The following is an 18,828-nucleotide window of genomic DNA, read 5'->3' as shown; positions in this document are numbered from 1 at the left end:
GGTCTTTAAAATCAGATGTGGGCAAGTCACATTTAATTGTCACAGAACTGCCAAGAAAAGAAACACAGGACTATGCTGGCCACTGGGCTGAGCGCTAAAGGGCTGGGACAGACACCCAGGACAGCGCTGAAGCACTGGAAGAAGGAAACAAGGGAGACAGAGGGGCAGGTGTTGCTTCATCTTGGCAGCTTGTAGAGGAACCAAACATTACCTGTCCAAGGTGAGCAGGTAAGTGGCAGATACTGGGGTTTCAACATCTTCAGAAACGTATTTCTAGTTTTATAGTGTATACCACAGTGCTCTCACATTAAGATCATTGTTATTATCTTAATAAAGGTTTGTTTTTTTGTTACATTTCAGGTAGCTTGAATTTCAAACTCTTTCATTCATTAACTGCAGTTACTCCAAGGAAGCCAAACATGGAGAGAAATCAATGTTTTATATATGAAGTGCAACAGAAATATTATGTGCCAAAACCAGGCAAACACAGTCTTGGCTAGCCAAATACAAACAGCTATAAAGGTAAAGGGACCCCTGACCATTAGGTCCAGTCGTGACCGACTCTGAGGTTGCGGCGCTCATCTCGCTTTATTGGCCAAGGGAGCTGGCGTACAGCTTCCGGGTCATGTGGCCAGCATGACTAACCACTTCTGGCAAACCAGAGCAGCGCACAGAAACGCCGTTTACCTTTCCACCGGAGCGGTACCTATTGATCTACTTGCACTTTGACATGCTTTCGAACTGCTAGGTTGGCAGGAGCAGGGACCGAGCAACGGGAGCTCACCCCGTCATGGGGATTCAAACCGCTGAACTCCTGATCGGCAAGTCCTAGGTTCTGTGGTTTAACCCACAGCGCCACCTGCGTCCCTACAAACAGCTATATGATGCTACTAAGTCACCTGTTCTAGTTCCAGCAACCATCATGCCACACTTAATGTGAAACGTAGGGCTTTAACTGGATGATTGACATGCGTCTGTATTGGAAGCCAATGGAAATGCCTAATTAGGGCAACCTTTGGAATGTTAAAGGTCCTTGAGTTACTATTGATAAGACAAATGGACATCATAAAAACTTAAGCATGCCTAGAACAGAATTTTTGCTTCTCCCAGCAGCAAATCACACCTCAATTTGGGGAGGAGGGGTTTAAGCCCCTAGGTTTTTCTGAGTCTTTTATTTGTTCGATGGTACAATATAGCAAAAACTAAATTTGGACCTCCTGCTCTCTACCTATAGCCAGAAAGCTTGCCCTTATTATTACTGTTTCAGATTGGAGAATTAGTGTGGTCAAACATACCTGAACTCATATTTAATAACAGTAAAAAATGATAGCAGACAACAGCTCCAGATGGTTTGCTTGTTGTAAATTTGAAAACTGTGAGTTCAAGCCTATGAGAAGTGCATGTACCACAATTCAGTGTGATGTCTGAAAGGAGCCGGTTTCCACATGATTAAGTGGGGAAGGGGGAGAACCACATGCTTTTGAGCAACAGTACACCTCATCAAGCAGCAACACTTTTCAGGTCACTTGGCGTTAATTTTTTTAGTAATAATTCACATGACAAAACCATAACTGCAGCAATATTCACTCTCAAGAGGATAATTTAATGCAATGGCCAATGGAGCAGATTCTGCTTCAGGTGGGAAAGTTCAGATCTTTTATTAGAGAGTCTGCTTAAAGGAGAAGAAACCTTCAAATTAACAGTTTAACACAGGCTGGGATTTTTAAACCTTACACATCTGTTTTATCTATGAGAGTGCTAAAAAAAACCACCCTGTCGCCAGAGTTCCTTTCTTGAAAAGCCAAAGCAAGTCAGATACTTTCCTGAGAAGGCTATCAGTACATGGGAGCATCGCCAAAGAACATAACATTTAGGAGGAAGGGCCATTTTTAAGGGGCTGCTCACTTCCTTTAATTCTTCTTGCACCCAGTTAAGGTATTTTTACTCCATATTTTTACCATTTGTATACCACTTAATCACCGTAGTCTCTAAGTTAGACCACATAACTGGCTTGTTACCCATTGTTCTGAGAATATCTAGCAATCACACGTGTCCAAAGGTTTTAGGCAGCAGATACAAGTGCATGTTGTGGGTACAGGGCTGGCTAGTGCTAGCTGGCCACATTTTCAAGTAGAGGAATTTGGTGGAAATGCAAGTTTCAAAAAGGCTGCCACTAAGCGTGAATATTTTAGTTACATAATTAACATTGCATGATCACAGTCCTTGTAGACTAGGAGACATTTTGCATTTCTTCTACAATGCTATTTATGCAATTTCCACTGCAAGCCTAAAAATGATTGCACTTAAAACGAGACAATAAACGAAAGTATCAGCTTTATACCCTTTTGGTCAGATCAATTTTCGAAGGCATGTACATGTTTTAAAGGCTTTTGTATTAAGGCATTCAAACTCAAAGAACAGACATCTTTGAGGCTTGAGCTAGTTCTATTATTTATACATACCACTTCATAATTTATCCCCTATTTTGTCCTGCCTTCCTCTTTCCCCATTCAAAACCATTTTCTTAATCACGTGGTAGCTTTTCAATGGATGTCTCACTTGCATGTCAGGCATCTTAAGCAAAATAAAATCAGGTATTGAAGAAGTGAGGCATCTGACCGAGTATGTGGCTATAGAAAGATTTGTTTGATGCCAGAGCTACTTTGCCATCTTACTGCACAAAACAACTGAAAATATGGTGAAAATCCCATAAGAGAAGGCTTAGATAGTTTTCACAATATATATATATATTTATAATAAAGATTATTAAAGTTTCACAAACAATAAAAACAAATCCCAGAATTTAAACTACAAAAACAAAACACATAAAAAATGCACAATAGAAAACAGTTAACAAAAGAAAAAAGAAAAAAGAATAAGAACAAAGAGAAAGACCAATAATCAAAACAGAAAATAGATTAGTATTTTCAAATCTTATATTTCCTTCAATAGTTTCTTGACCTCCTCACACCTCCCATTTTGTATTCCAGTTCAGATATTAAATTCAGCAAATCCTTAGCCTCTAACATTTATTCTTACTCAAGATATTAACCTATTGATAGTTTTCACAATATAAATGCCCCTCACTGAGTAATTAAGAAGGCATGTGATCAATAAAGGCACTCCTAAATTCTGGAGGCTAACATAGCTGAAAGGAGTTTAAAAATTATTTTAAGCGTAAATATTTCCATTTTAAAAGACAGTATATTTCTTCAGAACATAACATTCTCTTTGCTTTATTTAACAGCTGCCCTGTGGTTTCCAACCTAAACATCACTTTTGTCTTTAATGCAGTCATTGACGAAAGAATAAAAAAATTCCTTCTAAAGGTAAAGGTAAAGGTACCCCTGCCCGAACAGGCCAGTCTTGACAGACTCTGGGGTTTGTGCGCCCATCTCACTCAAGAGGCCGGGGGCCAGCGCTGTCCGGAGACACTTCCGGGTCACGTGGCCAGCGTGACAAAGCTGCATCTGGCGAGCCAGCGCAGCACACGGAACGCCGTTTACCTTCCCGCTGGTAAGCGGTACCTATTTATCTACTTGCACCCGGGGGTGCTTTCGAACTGCTAGGTTGGCAGGCGCTGGGACCGAGCAGCGGGAGCGCACCCCGCCGCGGGGATTCGAACCGCCGACCTTTCGATCGGCAAGCCCTAGGCGCTGAGGCTTTTACCCACAGCGCCACCCGCGTCCCTTGCACACTTGAAGTGTGCATGCATATGAAAGCTCATACCAAGAACTAACTTAGTTGGTCTTTAAGGTGCTACTAGAAGGAATTTTTTTATTTTGACTATGGCAGACCAACACGGCTACCTATCTGTAATTGAAGAAAGACTGGCTTTTCATGAGAGGCAGAAACGGAAATGACTAGGTAATCCCATCACATAGGGATTTTACCAAGTAGATGCCTTATTCTCAATGGAACTGTGCAAGGCAATGCTTTCAAGCTATGCGGATCATACCAGTTTAGTCAGTTTCCAACAACAGCAGAACTTCAAGGACAGGCTTATTAAATTGTAATCCGTATTTCCCAATTGAATAGCTCCCCATTTACGTTCTGCCAGATAAGAGTTTTTAAAGGCTGTGACTGCTCTGCTGTTAATCTTACAGCTTTAAGTAGTTATCCAATACCAGTAATCAAATGCCATAATAAAAAGATTCTTCATTTTATATTTTGTTCTTCTACCAGGATACTGAATACAAATCTCTCTTCTAAGATGGCCTAGAGCAGGCTTCCTCAAACTCGGCCATCCAGATGTTTTTTGGCCTACAACTCCCATGATCCCTAGTTAGCAGGACAGGGATGATGGGAACTGTAGTCTCAAAACATCTGGAGAGCCAAGTTTGAGGAAGCCTGGCCTAGAGAGGCAAACCAGCAATGAGGCACTGCACAAGAGAAAATACTGGCCTTCCATTTAAGCGCATCTTCAGATATCAGGCACTACCAAGACAATATTAAAGACTTTAAGTGGCCATGCTTATGGAAACTTTCAGCAAATCAGAAAAATCTAAAATCTAAAAGGGAAGCTTTTAATGTTTGATGTATCACAGTATTTTAATATTCTTTTGGAAGCCGCCCAGAGTGGCTGGGGAAACCCAGCCAGATGGGCGGGGTATAAATAATAAATTATTATTATTATTATTATTATTATTATTATTATTATTATTATTAACTGCTTAGGCTACCTGTAGAGCACATCAAGGCCTTGAAGTCCAGTTAATCATTTATGATGCCCCCCACTTTAGTGTGTCACATTAATATAACTTTAGAAACCTATGACAATGTAACACATGCCAGACATTACACAACAGGTCAAGGGTAATGAAGTTACATGCCAAATCTGCAAGTGGGTGATGTCAATGAAGAAGGAGGATGAGCGACATGGAACACAAGCATACTTGCAATAGAGCTGATCTCAAGCAACTCAATTTGACAGGGAACTCCACTGCTAAGAATTCACACAGCCCTGCGAAAGGTGCGCGCGCACACACACACATTCTCTCTCTCTCCCTCTCTCTCCCTCTCTCTCCCTCTCTCTCTCTCTCTCTCTCTCTCTCTCTCTCTCTCTCTCTCTCGTCAGCACAAAGCACTGAGGTAGTGCAAGACATTGCAGGAGATCCATCAAGATCCCATTATGATTTACTCTGGTTTCCTTGCAGTGGAAGTAACTTCCCTCTCACTGCTTTGACTTACAGTGGGAGCCATGCAAGAACTACCAGCCCAAGGAGCTATCAAGCAACTACCAATCTAGTGAAGATATAGTTACAGATCACTGGACTTGCCCCACTGGCCTGTAAGGAGTCATGTCCCTGCGCTATCATCATCTGGAGGAAGACTAATATCCTTGAGCTTTGGTGACTTTTCTATTTCCAAACAAGGGTGACATATGGTAATAACTCAAAGATACAGTCTTTGTCCCTAAAGTGAATTAGCTTTATATTTGTGAGCAAAATTGAGGACAGTCTGCTACAGTCTCATAAAAGCCGAAAGGTTTTTATGGGAAAATGTGCAGCTTATTTTAAACAAAGCTACGTAGTTCCTGCTTTTAAAGTTTCACAGCTCATGCATCCCCAAAGAGCCAATGGTTAGCGACATAATGACTTTCACTGCAATATCAAACTAATGGACACATTAACTAAGGCAGGCCATTACTACTGACATCTGATTACCACCCATAGCTGTGTATGCAGTATGATTTACTTGCTAGTAAATCAAGTAGGCTATAATGATAGTTCCACACTGAACACACTTCTGGATGCGAAGAACTGTCCTTTCTCTACCTGCAGTAATTGAGAGGAGGCTGCACTACGAGTACTGGACCACATACACCAAGTAATGGTATCAGCAGGCAAAGCAAATGGCCAAAACTAAGTACAGTGGTACCTTGGCTTACAAACCTTTTTTTATATATATAAATATTTTATTAGGGTAGATAAATAGGTACCACTCCAGCGGGAAGGTAAACGGTGTTCCCCTGCCCTGCTCTGGTTTGCCAGAAGCAGCTTAGTCATGCTGGCTACATGACCCAGAAGCTGTACGCCAGCTCCCTTGGCCAATAAAGCGAGATGAGCGCCGCAATCCCAGAGTCAGCCATGACTGGACCTAATGGTCAGGGGTCCCTTTACCTTTACCACCCTGTGCACCCACAGAGCAAAGTTTTGCCACCCCTTTCATAGGATACTGTTAGACCAAGGAACTTCTTGCAGAAGCACCTCTACAATGTGTACACCAAGACTGGAAAAGAGTCTTCCGTCATTGTGACCAGCTCTGAACATGATAAGAAATAATGGCAATCTGTGGATTCAAGGTTTCCCAACATTTTAAATGGATTCATAATAATGATTTTATTTTTTAAAAAACATGTTTCATCCTTAAGAGTGACTTTAGGTGTGCATTTTGGGGCTCAGAGCCATAACCTTTAAAAGCAACATAACATGTCTGACTTTAAAAAGTCAGACTCCTTGGCTTACGAACTTAATCCGTTCCAGAAGTCTGTTCTTAAACCAAAACCTTTCTCAAACCGAGGTGCGCTTTCCCTAATGAGGCCTCCTGCTGCCAGTGCCCTTCTACCATTCGGATTCCGTTCTTAGAACAAGGTAAAGTTCTCAAACCAAGACACTATTTCCGGTTTTGCAGAGTTTGTACACCAAATCGTTCTGAAATCAGATTGTTCTTAAACCGAGGTACCACTGTGGAGATACATCAGCTAACAAGAAGCATGCACAGGACAGAGAATGAACTGAGCCAGAAAGCTGGTAATTCAAATGTCACATCAGCCATACACTTACTAGGTGGTCTTAAGCAAGAACAATGCCCTGCTTGATAAATCTCTGTAAATCTGTTTGATGTTAATTTACAAATCAGGGTTAGAGGCAGCACTTCAGCTAGTTTCACAGTTTTGGGCTCACAGGAAACTATGCTTTAACAAACATGAATTCACCAGGAACACAAGGAGGTTGGGGAAGAGAAGTGCAAAAGGTGGCTTTGTTGCAACACCAATAAACCGTGATTTGTTGAATGAGCAGCACTGTCCCTAAACTGAGCCACTGATGCTTAGCCTCAGCCATTAGCAGTACGTTAACATTAGCAACCCACCTTATCCGTTTGCTATAAGGATTACCAAGGAGGCATTTGAAGTGCTTTGAATGTTTAAATAGTGTTTTCTCCAAGTAGCACTGTAATTAGCACAATGAAGACGCAGCTGCATAAACAGTACCAACTTTAGAATGCTCTCACCACGTTACACGTATTTTGTAGCTGAGACTAAGGCTGTATTTTGTAGCTGAGACTAAGGCTGTATTTGTAACTGAGACTAAGGCTGGGGCAGCAGAATCCAGCCTTGGATTGTGGAGATCCTCCCCCCTTCCAACCTCACCATTCACGATCTGTCTGGACATGATTCCATTGCCTCTATGCAGCGCCTAGAACTCTTTAATTGGATTTATTTAATCCAAGGTAGGTGGAACTACAAACAAGGTGGTCTTCCAAGTCTGCCTGAATGCACAGAATATCAGCCCTCTTTGGACCCAAGAGGTCAGAATTTGAAACTTTCAGAAACTTGTACAACAGGGGAATTTAAAAAACAGGCTTTTAAAAATGAATTCCACATACCCATGACCCTAATAATCCTGGACACAACTATGTCTAAAAACTGACACTTCTTAAATAAGGGACTTCCCAATTCTACAGCTACCCGCCGTTATAAACATTCACTAGTAACTACACTCAAACGGCAAATCAGTTCTTTTGTCAGATCATGCAGGTCCATGTAGTGATTTTTTCAACCAATGTGACTAACTTCCTGGGAAGATCAGTGGTGTGCTTCCCAATGGTGAAGGATGGAAAGGAAGGGAATGGTATAGGTAAGAACTGAGGCTGTAGACTGGGAAAGGCCATGTTCATCAATCCAAGTAAAGCAGCTATAGCTGAAAGGGAGGAGGATTCCACGACATTCTTTGGGGGCTTGGAAGCTTTTGTATGGGACAATTGTAAAATGTTAATCAATTGAAGAGGCATTGGAGCCAAGAGTCTTTTCTTCACCAAGGGTGAGAAGTTAAGAGATCCATGAACTGCAACTAATCAGAAAGAAGGCACATCAGGGAACTATATGATGCTAATTAAGGTTGGATCTATGAAGCTGTTTCATGAGAAGAGAAGACTCCCTGGAAAAGACCCTGATGTTGGGAAAGATGGAGGGCACAAGAAGAAGGGGACGACAGAGGATGAGATGGTTGGACAGTGTTCTCAAAGCTACCAACATGAGTTTGACCAAACTGCGGGAGGCAGTGGAAGACAGGAGTGCCTGGTGTGCTCTGGTCCATGGGGTCACGAAGGGTCGGACACGACTAAACAACAACAACATCAGCAAGATGCTAGAAGAGAGTTGATATAAGATTGCAGAATAAGAGCGAGTCAACATTTCTGGAAACCCCTCTCCAATTGATCGGTGTATGTACATTATTATTTGAATTCCAATTTTTTTTAAGCAGTCAAGGTCTCATGTGTGCAGAAGTGACTGGTTGTGACAGATATAAAGACAGTTTCTCTGTTCATTGAACATACCTGTACCAACAGTAAAAGGGCAAGAACCCATTGAACACCCATATACATATCACAAACACACCATGTACACATTGTAAGCCTACTTCAAATCAGCAGATTGTTTTGTCACTTAAGCATGCTTGCTCAAAAGGGAGGATTATCTAATCTGTAAAAATCCTGCTCAACAATCCACAAGCATTTAGGTATTTTCTGATAGCTAAGGAATAGCAGTTTAACACAGCAGGATAGAGTTTCAGATCTTTGGATTATACAAATGTTATTAGACTAATGCAAGATGCAGCTGAGTTGCCTAACCCAAAAACTCAAAATGAAATGCACAGAAAAAGGCCTACAGCTCAGTTACAGACCTTTATAGACAGAAGATCCCAAGTGCAATTCCCAACATCTCCAGGTTAGAAGTATCATGTGCTACAAGGGTGAGAAAGAACACTGCCAATTGTTTGTATGGTGTATGTTCTCTGCCTTAAATCTGCTTCCAGGGTACACAATACTGGTCTAGAAGGACCAAAGGCCTTACTGAATGCAATGCATCTTGCACACCATGGGGCTGTCCCAATTTGCACAGAGCAAGGCATTACGCTCAATTGAAGTCTTTGCCTTGTGTTGTAAGGGGATGGTCTGGATATTTGGGAGTGGAGAAAATCACCTTGTTATTATCATGATCACACCGCTACCAGGTGAAGTTTGGTCTTACAGCAGGTTGCCTCCACAACCCTTGCATGGTAGGAGATCCATTAGGATGGTCGCCACTGGATTCCTAGGATAGTCTAGATAATTTTTGGGTAGCTGAAGTCGGTGGTTCTGTTGAGGTTTAGTCTCGCTATAGAACGGTAAATCACAAAGGACTATCAACAATATCACTTCTGGGTTCCCTCTCCAGTGCTATGGAGCCCAGCATGCCCCTGATTCTCTAAGCAGCTCTAGGCAATGAAACAAGCCAGACTACTATTAGAACACAAAAGGCATTAAGACTCAATGTGCGACTGACCCAATGTGTTCAGAATGCATAATTTTACCTACCTAGCAGAAAAGACAGAGGACTACTTTACTGTCTCTGTTGCCTCCTGAAATAGCCTGTCAGCAGAGCTATCCGGAGTGCCGCAGGGCTTGTTGACATCTACCCCTGTGACTGGTTAATTGCCTACTGAGACAATTTTGCTAGGTATTTTGAGGATGAAATTGCTCACCTTCATGCCAGCTTGAATACTGTCATTAGTGCAGTACCAAGCCATGTGTCCAATGCACCATTTTATCCCATTTTTTGTGGAATCAGCTCGTTTTTGTGGCCTGAGGACTTGCAGCTGTCCTGCCTACATCCTATCATTTCAATATTTGCTTGTCATGGCTTACTCAAGTCATAGGGGGCAATGGCTGAGCAGGCATGTGGGAGTGGTTAATGCATTTTTATGGCGTGGAGGGCAGCTCACCACTTTTGAGGTGGTGATGAATACACTCCTGTAAAAAATCTTACACAGTAACAGCTTGACCAACTGTGATTCATGGCCTGAACTCGTCTAATGGGCTCTTTGTATGGCTACCCTTAGGACCGGTTTGGAAGCTGTAGCTGGTACAGAATGCAGCAACCAAGGTACTGAGTGGAGTGCCAGTTGGGCTGGGGGTTTAGAAAATTGGCAGTATGGCAACCCTGCCTGTGCTGATATTACTTGTGTTGAAGGAACTGCATATGCTGCCTGTAAGGTACTGAGTCATATCCAGGTTCTTGTTATTAACTGCTCAGGTCCTTGGAGAGGTCTTGTTGGCTGCACCACTTCATCTAGGGGCAATGCAGAAACTGGCCTTCTCCATGGTAGCACCTATATTTTGGAATACTCTGTCCCCATTTATGAGAGGCAGTAGAATGCTTCCAGCATTTATTGATAACCTCTCTCTGCTCAGGCACTTCACAATCATTAATACTGGATGTTACAGGCTGGAATTTTTTACCATTATATACAGAGAAAGGGTCTGAATATATGTTTTAATGCTGTAATGTGCTCTAAGGTTTGTTTTTAATAGAAAGTTGTCTAGAATTTTTTTAAAATAAGATGCATATGCAATCTTGGGTAAATGCAAAACACATACAGTCCTCTAGCCATAGCTGCCCAAATCCTAAACAATTTACAATTATACAAAAGATACAGTGTCATTCATCTACATACTCTGAGGTAGCAGTAAGTGATCTAGAAAAAAAAGTTGGAGAAGATGATCCTCAGGGTCCTTTCCAACTCTATCATTCTTCAAATTATCATCCCTGAACAAGAGTCCTGAAGTTCCAGTTTGTGTCCTCGAGTACCTTTAAAATGTTTTCATATGATATGGTCAATGATAACAAAAGAGGCTTTATGACAGTACCATAAACACGGATTAATGTAGTCACTCATACTAACTCGAAGCAATGTGCTAGGAGAAAGTAGATAAGAGGTGCTGACACAGAAAATGATTCAATGCAAGTGACTCGCACACTCATGAGTATGATCAAAGTCTGAATGGCGTAAGTCAATGGGATTCTTTGCCTTGAGGCAACCCTTAGACATTTGATCCTTTCAGCTTTCCTTAGATCGAAGGGTGGGTTTTAATGGGGGTGCACAAACCAATTCTGGGAAAACAAAAATCCAAGTTTTTAAAATGTGAAAGCTAAAACTCAAATAATAAAACAAAGCTTAGAGTTACATGAGAAAAAGGTGAAGGAACTAAACAGACTAAGGAGGAATGATGATGATGATGATGATGATGATGATGATATTTACTTACTTACTTACATGCCACCCATCTGACTAGGCTACCCCAGCCACTTTGGGTGGCTTCCCAGATTGTTTCAGTTATCAAAAAAGAATGAGACCAGTTTTAAATGGGCCACTTCCATGTCATTTAACCATTGGTGCCTATTTGCTAATGTCCCCTAATCTGATGTGCTGTTGCTGGCACACAGAGCTATGAAACTCGCGGCCTGGATATCTGCTCCCGTATAGGCCCTGCTGCCCATCGAAGGTGGGCTTGCACACTGTCCCTTCAACTTCTGATTTTGCAGCAAATTCTACAGCAAGCAGTTAAACATCTGAACCAGCAAATTCTGGTTTGCTGCAAAATCTAAGCACATGAGCCCAAATCTTGCTCCTGTAGCACCAAGGCATAGAATCACAGAATTGTATAGATGGACGCAACTATGAGACTCATCTAGTCCAATCCCCTGCAATACATGAATCTTTTGCCTGACATGAGACCCATGACCCGAGATTAAGAGTCTCATGCTCTACCGACTGAGCTATCCAAGCAGGATGGGAGTTCTTTGGCGTTTGGAGTGCTTTGGACCAACCAGTTTATTGGTACCAAATTCAGCTATCATTTTAAGGCAGGTTATTTCTAGAGGAACGCTTAAGATTTTAATTATCCATCCAGATACTGATAGAATTACATTGTTCATTTCTACAAATTCTAATTTTGTTGCCACAAAACTAAATACCGATTTCGGCCCATAATGTTGGTGTTCCTCCACACACACACACACACACACACACACACACACAAATCTTGTTCCCAGAGACTATCAAATAGCCTAGCAATAGCCTAGCACACATGAGCTCAAGAAGCAGTAACTTATGCAAACTTATTCTATTTGAATCACACCACAGAATTACTATGAAGCTAACCACAACAGTGTACAATCCCTTTGTATAGCCATACACACAAACGCACATGTTTAGTCAATATGATGCAATTACTCAGCAATACCAAAAACAACCAAACAAACAACAGTTGGGAGCCAGCTTAGAAGATCTATTAGATATGTTGGGGTCAAAGCATTTTAAATGCTTGTGGGATGCACTCCCCAGAGAGGCTCCTTCAGTGCCTTTGTCACATATCTTTAAGAGCCAGTCAAAATAATCCCCCTTCTCTCAGGCCTTTGGCTATTAAACAATCAATGTCCTTTTAAACTGGGTGTGGGGAATATTGGTTTTATTCCGGGCCCAATAAAGCTTATGCCATACCATTCCCAAATTATTTAAATAGGCACTAGTGTATAGTACCCACACATGCAATACTTACATTAAAGGTAAAGGTACCCCTGACCGTTGGGTCCAGTCGCAGATGACTCTGGGGTTGCAGCGCTCATCTTGCTCTATAGGCCGAGGGAGCCAGCGTTTGTCCGCAGACAGCTTCCGGGCCATGTGGCCAGCATGACTAAGCTGCTTTTGGCGAACCAGAGCAGCGCACAGAAACGCTGTTCACCTTCCCACCGGAGCGGTACCTATTTATCTACTTGTACTTTGACGTGCTTTCAAAGCTAGATGGGCAGGAGCTGGGACTGAACAACAGGAGCTCACCCCGTTGCAGGGATTCGAACTGCCAACCTTCTGATCGGCAAGCCCTAGGCTCAGTGGTTTAGACCACAGCGCCATCCGCGTCCCTAGCAATACTTACATTAGATAGTTCTTAACTCTCTAAATGCAATTTATCCACTAAAATATTCTTGATAGCTTGTGGAAACACCCCCATAACCATACAGCAAGATATTGGGGGAGCAAATCAACCCCTAAATGCCCCCAAAGCCAGCAGAAGATGAAGGCTGCACATCTGCAGTAGCCTCATGGTGCAAGAAAACTTCAGGAGGAGACTGCATGCTGCTGACAACCACCAAGGGCTGTATGTTGAAAGGAAGCAAACAGCCTGGTACTTGCTTCCTTTTCAGTCTGGGCCAAAAGTAGGAGTGAAGCTGTTTTGAGTCTTCCAAGGGCACTGTATTGTATTTTTTGCTGCAACACCAGTAGACCTTCTTCTTGCTTTCTCTTGCAGATTACCATAAATTTCCAACAGCATTCTCATGATCTAAACACTAATCAATTAACTCATCAGGGAAGGCTATTCTAATCTACTGGATTAAAGTGGGAAACAAACAGCAAGCACGCCCTTTTCAACAATTCCTGCAGGACAGGAGCTGTTGGTTTTGCAATATCATCTACAGATCTCAGCTGCCTCGTTGACCTTTGAGCAACTACATCACCGGAAAGGATTGAAACTTGCAAAGTTTATACCTGTAACCTGACTTCCAAGCAAATGTTGGCAGTGACAGATGGCATTGGGAGCTTGACATCCAGGTTAGAGGGTTTCGTTCCCCCCCCCCCCCGGTCACTCCACCTCCTCCTGGTATTCACATCTGCAAAGATTCCATGTGGAAGTGGATAGAGTAAGTCAACAGTCCTCCCCACTCTCCTCCCCACATAGGCAGGATGAATAGTTTCAATTTATTTTTTTTAACCAGAGATTGCCAATGTACCCAACTGTTCTTTAAAAAACTATTCATTAGGAATTAGGTTCTTTCCCCAAAGAGCTAACTTTTTAACTTATTATTTGCAGTTGGTAAAGCAAAAAGGCCTCAATTTATTTTAAGCATTTATATCCTGCCTTTATGTTTTAAATTTCCTTGGAGGCTACATCTAGTTAGTCTCAAAACTGAATCTGCCCACTGCATCAAGAATAAGCCACACATTATTCCAAACAACTTTGTATAGTGTATTAAAGATTATACACTGGCAGTCAGTCTCAAACTGCTATCGTAACCTGAACAACAATAGTAGCTGGACTGGGCTGACAAACTGAAAAATCATTAAGGCCGCATTATTTGTTTATATAAATTATATACCACCTTTCATTTCAAGAAAAAAATATACCAGTATGGACATATTTAGTCTTAAGCATACAGTATTCATATGTGTTGATATAGCAAAAGTGTTAAGAAAAGGAATGCAACAATGTGGTTCAATCAGTCACTATAGCTTAAGAAATAACCACAGTCCAAGCAGATATAGACTGGAAGATAGAAAAGCCACAATATTATTTAGAGCAGATTCAACTTGCATCTCCAACTAGAACACACTTCTATTTTTGAAGCATATGTAAAAATAGAATTGCTGCAGAGCATCCAATCTCAGGCAGCATCCTTGATCACATGGTATCTCCGTGCAGGCATTTGGGGCTTTAACAAACTTAATTAAGAATCAGAAACACATAGTTAAAAGGAAGATTTATGCAGCCTGCACAAGAGGCCAGATCAGAGCCTTGGCATACTGATTTACAGTAACTCCTAATAACCTGTCAGATGCTTCAGAAAATGGCAAACAGGCCACTAAAAAGAACAAAGGTGTAGCAGGAGCATATGGCTTCTGCCTGACAATGCAAAATTAACTAAAGCATGAAATGGAAACCACTTCTTTCTGTTTTTAATAGAAAAAATCCTGACAGATGCTTATCACGGCTAATATTCACTTACAAACCAAACGAGAACCTCCTGAACGATATGCCACTGATTACCAGTAGATGGGGATTCACAGTGAGGGTTATTACCCTGCTTGTGAGCATCTTGGATGCATCCAGCTGACCAGTTAGAAAGACGATTCTAGACTAAATCTTCTAAAGCCTGCAAAGTAGTTGGATTACGTCATCTGCTCGCATACTTTTATACAGCATCTTATACAGACTATACAAGCCATATGGGAGTTCTTACCGTCTCAACATGTAATTTTGCTACATAAATAATGAACTAAAGAAAGGTTAAATAGCAAAATTACAGCTTCCATTAATCAAAGCTATTCCATTTTTCTACATAAAATACAATCAACGCAGCACAGAAGCATGAGTAATATACGGTAACCAGGGTGAAGTGGTGGTTAGCACATTAACTCAGACCCAGAGGATCTGGATTCTAATCGCCCCCTTAGCCACAAAGTTCACGGGGTGACCTTCGTTTAGTCTTGCCCTCTTAGCCTAATCCAAGTCACAAGGTTGTTAGGACTGAGAGTGTGTGTATACTCTCTCTCTATATATATATATATTTGTTACAAGAGCAAAATTAAAACAACAGAAGATACTGTACACCTTACATTGCTTTACAAAGCATATCCATCACTTCAGAGTTGTACCAATTTCACTGCAAATTTCACAAACATTGTTTTCAGCCTACACAGATATGTTCAATATCTAGGTCAGCCATCTTTATACCACCTTGGCCACTGCACCATGTGGATCAACCTATCAATTTACATGAAATATACAAGAAGTTTTTGGTGTGAGAAGAATTCTACTAAGGTGGGGGAGAAACTACTAAAAGGAAAGTATTCCTGAGATGCCAATCCCAAAGGCTTTATTCAGATTTATGCATCACATTATATCAAACAGCTATATCCAAAAGGCCCAAGGCCAACACTTTGCCTTCATTTTATCAATAGTTTCTTGGCACAAACAACCATCTTTAAATACTAGCAAAAAGCTCCTTGATTGCTCAGACCTACGTGCTATTGCCCCCAAATGCACCACCTCTATACAGAAACACTAAAAAACACCCTCAGATATGGATTAATTTCCTTACCATCATTTCTAAAGCAGAAGACAGATGAAAAGATTACAAGGATGACAAAAGGGGATAATTTGCAATTATATATTTATATATTATTCAATGTTTTGAATAACATATAGATATATTAAAAAATTGGAATCGCCCTCTCAATACCAACAGCGGTTACAAGTTCTCATTCGACTGACCGTGCAATCCTATAACGCCTATTCTGAAGTTTGCTGGCATCCATCTGTCTCGAGAGACAATGGAAGAGTGTACCTTTGGCTTCCAGGATAAAGTCAAACCATAGAAGAGTTACAGCGCCTGCTATGGCTGTAGAGACTGATACGGGAGAGACATGTTTTATTGCCCCACTGAATTCAAGGACTTACTCCCTGGTGAATGTGCACAGTATTGTGATCTCTTTGATGGGAAGCCAAAATTGCATATCCAGATCATGGCCAATGAAAGTGTTTGAACATAAAAAGGTGCTTTATATTGACACCAGACCGCTTTTCATTTTATCCAGTTTATACCAGCGCTCCATGGTGTAAGACTACCTCCCTCAGCTCTGCTATCTAGATATGCCATGACTTAACTATGGTCCCTGTCTTCTAGACTAAAATAACCAACTGCAAATTGGTTGGGGGAAACCAAAGCCTAGTCTCCTAAGAAGCAAGTGGGCATGTAGATAAAGGAAGAGTAAGTGAAAAGAAGGAAGGTTTACTATGGTAAATGTCTAGACTACTAGAATCATTGGATTAGGTTGTTTTTCTGTGAGGAAACTGCGTTTAATTGTGAAAACATGTATTAAACAGAATTGCCCGCCTTCTCACCTCATTCCACACCCAGTAAAGCCACAGAAACTGAGAATGCATCAATCAGGAAGGTTGTGGTTTCTTTAAAAATAAAAAACTTAATATGCTATTATCTAAATCTTTTATTCTACTTGAAGCTTTTCTCTTTCCCCAAGACCACTATTTTTTTCTTCTACTAAATGGAGCGTGTACCATACCAGGACCAAACCACTCTGCCAAGCCCACATCTGAAAACCATGAATTGCTTGTTCCAAAAAATTATCTAGTCAGGGATTAAGCAGTGGGAAAGGTCTCAATTCTTACAGAAGCTTACAAAGGTCAATCGCCTAGTGTTGAATTCAATTCTTAGAATATTGACAAAGGATCAGGGTTGCCATTGAGGGGAAAAATAGTGGTCCAAAACGCAATTTGCACACAACCCTTAATGAACAGGAATTCCTACCATCCTTACTCCTTTATCAGATTCAGGACTTCACATAGACTTGAAAGCAGGTACACACACTATAAACCCTCACATTTCCCCATTTGAGGAACAACAGCAGGGGGGGGCTTTTGAGCCTCGAAGTTCAAAATGAATTATCTCATGCCTAGGAACAGCTAAAATATTGGAGATTTCCATAGGGTACTATTTTTATTTTTTGCATTTTTGTTATCTATTCCTGGCAGGGAAAGGGATGGAGAGATATACAAAGAATATGAGGAACCGGGTGCAATCAGGGAGAGATAACATTTCAATGGACTCTGGTTTCTTCTACACTGGAATGGAAGGGGAAGATTTAGGTGGCCCTGTTCGTTCCTAGAAATGAGAAACAGCAAGGCTCCCCTTTAGTGACCCTAAATATGGAGAGGGAAAAGGAAAAAATCAAAGGAGAAAATCAAGGTCTGAGGACAACAACAACAACAACAACCAGGAGTGGCAGCAGGGAAGGAGGTGCTGGATAACAGAGGCACAGAAAAAGACAAGTGTCACCCGCTTTAAGCACCTGGCCATGCTAGAGAGAGCACCAGACAGGCTCTCCAAGCTTCAGGCCTGGAGAGATCCGTGCACGGGTTGAATGACTCCCTCCATCTGCACCAAAGCCATCTTCCCCACCACGACAGGAAGAAGGTGGGAAGCAGGGATTTGGGCTGCTGGCTTGGGGGCCTCGATCCGAGGGAGGGGAGGTTGCTTAGGAATATGCAAGCAACGTACAAGCAAGAGGGGGAAGATGGCTGTTTCTGGGGAGGGGGGGGTGTTGTTTTTTTTGGAGGGGGTGTTGGCCCCCAAGGGATTCAAGAGGCGGGGGGAGGAAGGATATTCCCTCCCTCTCTTTCCCTTTCCACCCAGAATATAGAGCCAAAATCGGGGGGCGTCAAAATCCCGAGGGAGGAAAAGATCCCCTTTTCCAGCCGCACCCACGATGAAGGGGGCAGGAAAGGAGGAGGAGGAGGGCGGCGGCGGGGAGCGATCCGAGGTCTCCGCCTGCGCCTGGATCGGGTCCAACAGGACCGGTCCGGGGGGGGGGGATGATGCGGCGCGATGTTGCGGGGTGGGGTGAAATAGGAGGCAGCCAGGTAGGAGATTTGGGGGGGGGTGTCTCACCGTTGATCACCCAGCCCACCACCCGGCTAGGATCGAGGCCTGACTCACCGCTCTGCTCCCCGAGGAAGACCAGCTTGAATTTCCGCAGAGGGTTGCCGAAGTCTCCGCCCGCCGACATGATGAGGAAGAGGAGGAGGAGGAAGGTGGGGAAGCTGGAAGAGGAGGAGGAGGGAGGAGGAGCCGCCGCCCGTCCTGGGGCTCCCCTGGCTGGGCTCCCTCGGGGGCGGAGAAGGGGCGAGGGGGCTGGAGGGGGTGAGGGGACGGGGGAGGGAAGGGAGGCCGCCGCCGCCGCTGCTTCTCGCTCGCCCGCTCTTCCCCCCGCGGCGGGTCTTTCCTCCTCCTTCTCCCCTCACGGAAAGGCAGCGGCGAAGGCAGGCAGGGAGCGGACGGCGGGGCTCGGGGCTCTTCTCTTCTCCGCCAGCCAGGCAGCCACGACGCAACGTCGCCCTCTGCGCCCGCTGAGGCAATCCCGGCCCCGCCTGCGGCCTTGCCTCTCCTCCCTCAGGCTCGCCGGCGCCGCCTCTTCCCCGGCTCCCTCCCCT

The 18,828-nt window shown here is 42.9% G+C and overlaps 1 protein-coding gene across 3 annotated transcripts in view; it reads right to left on the bottom strand.

Annotated features, from left to right (window-relative positions):
* The window catches only part of RAB6A (RAB6A, member RAS oncogene family), a 63,182-nt gene extending 44,354 nt beyond the window's left edge, over positions 1-18,828 (bottom strand). Inside the window, exon 1 of one of the 3 annotated variants that reach the window (XM_082219620.1) lies at positions 18,335-18,828. In XM_082219620.1, the coding sequence (XP_082075746.1) occupies positions 18,335-18,404 (70 nt within the window). In that variant the 5' untranslated portion in view covers positions 18,405-18,828. The remainder of the gene's footprint in view (positions 1-18,334) is intronic. The other 2 variants (XM_082219621.1, XM_082219619.1) reach the window with 2 other exon arrangements.

Source organism: Podarcis vaucheri (genome assembly GCF_965113315.1).
Source record: "Podarcis vaucheri genome assembly, chromosome: 4".
NCBI lineage: Eukaryota > Metazoa > Chordata > Lepidosauria > Squamata > Lacertidae > Podarcis > Podarcis vaucheri.
Note: the sequence above shows the minus strand (reverse complement) of the source record. Positions and strands in the feature narration are given on the sequence as shown.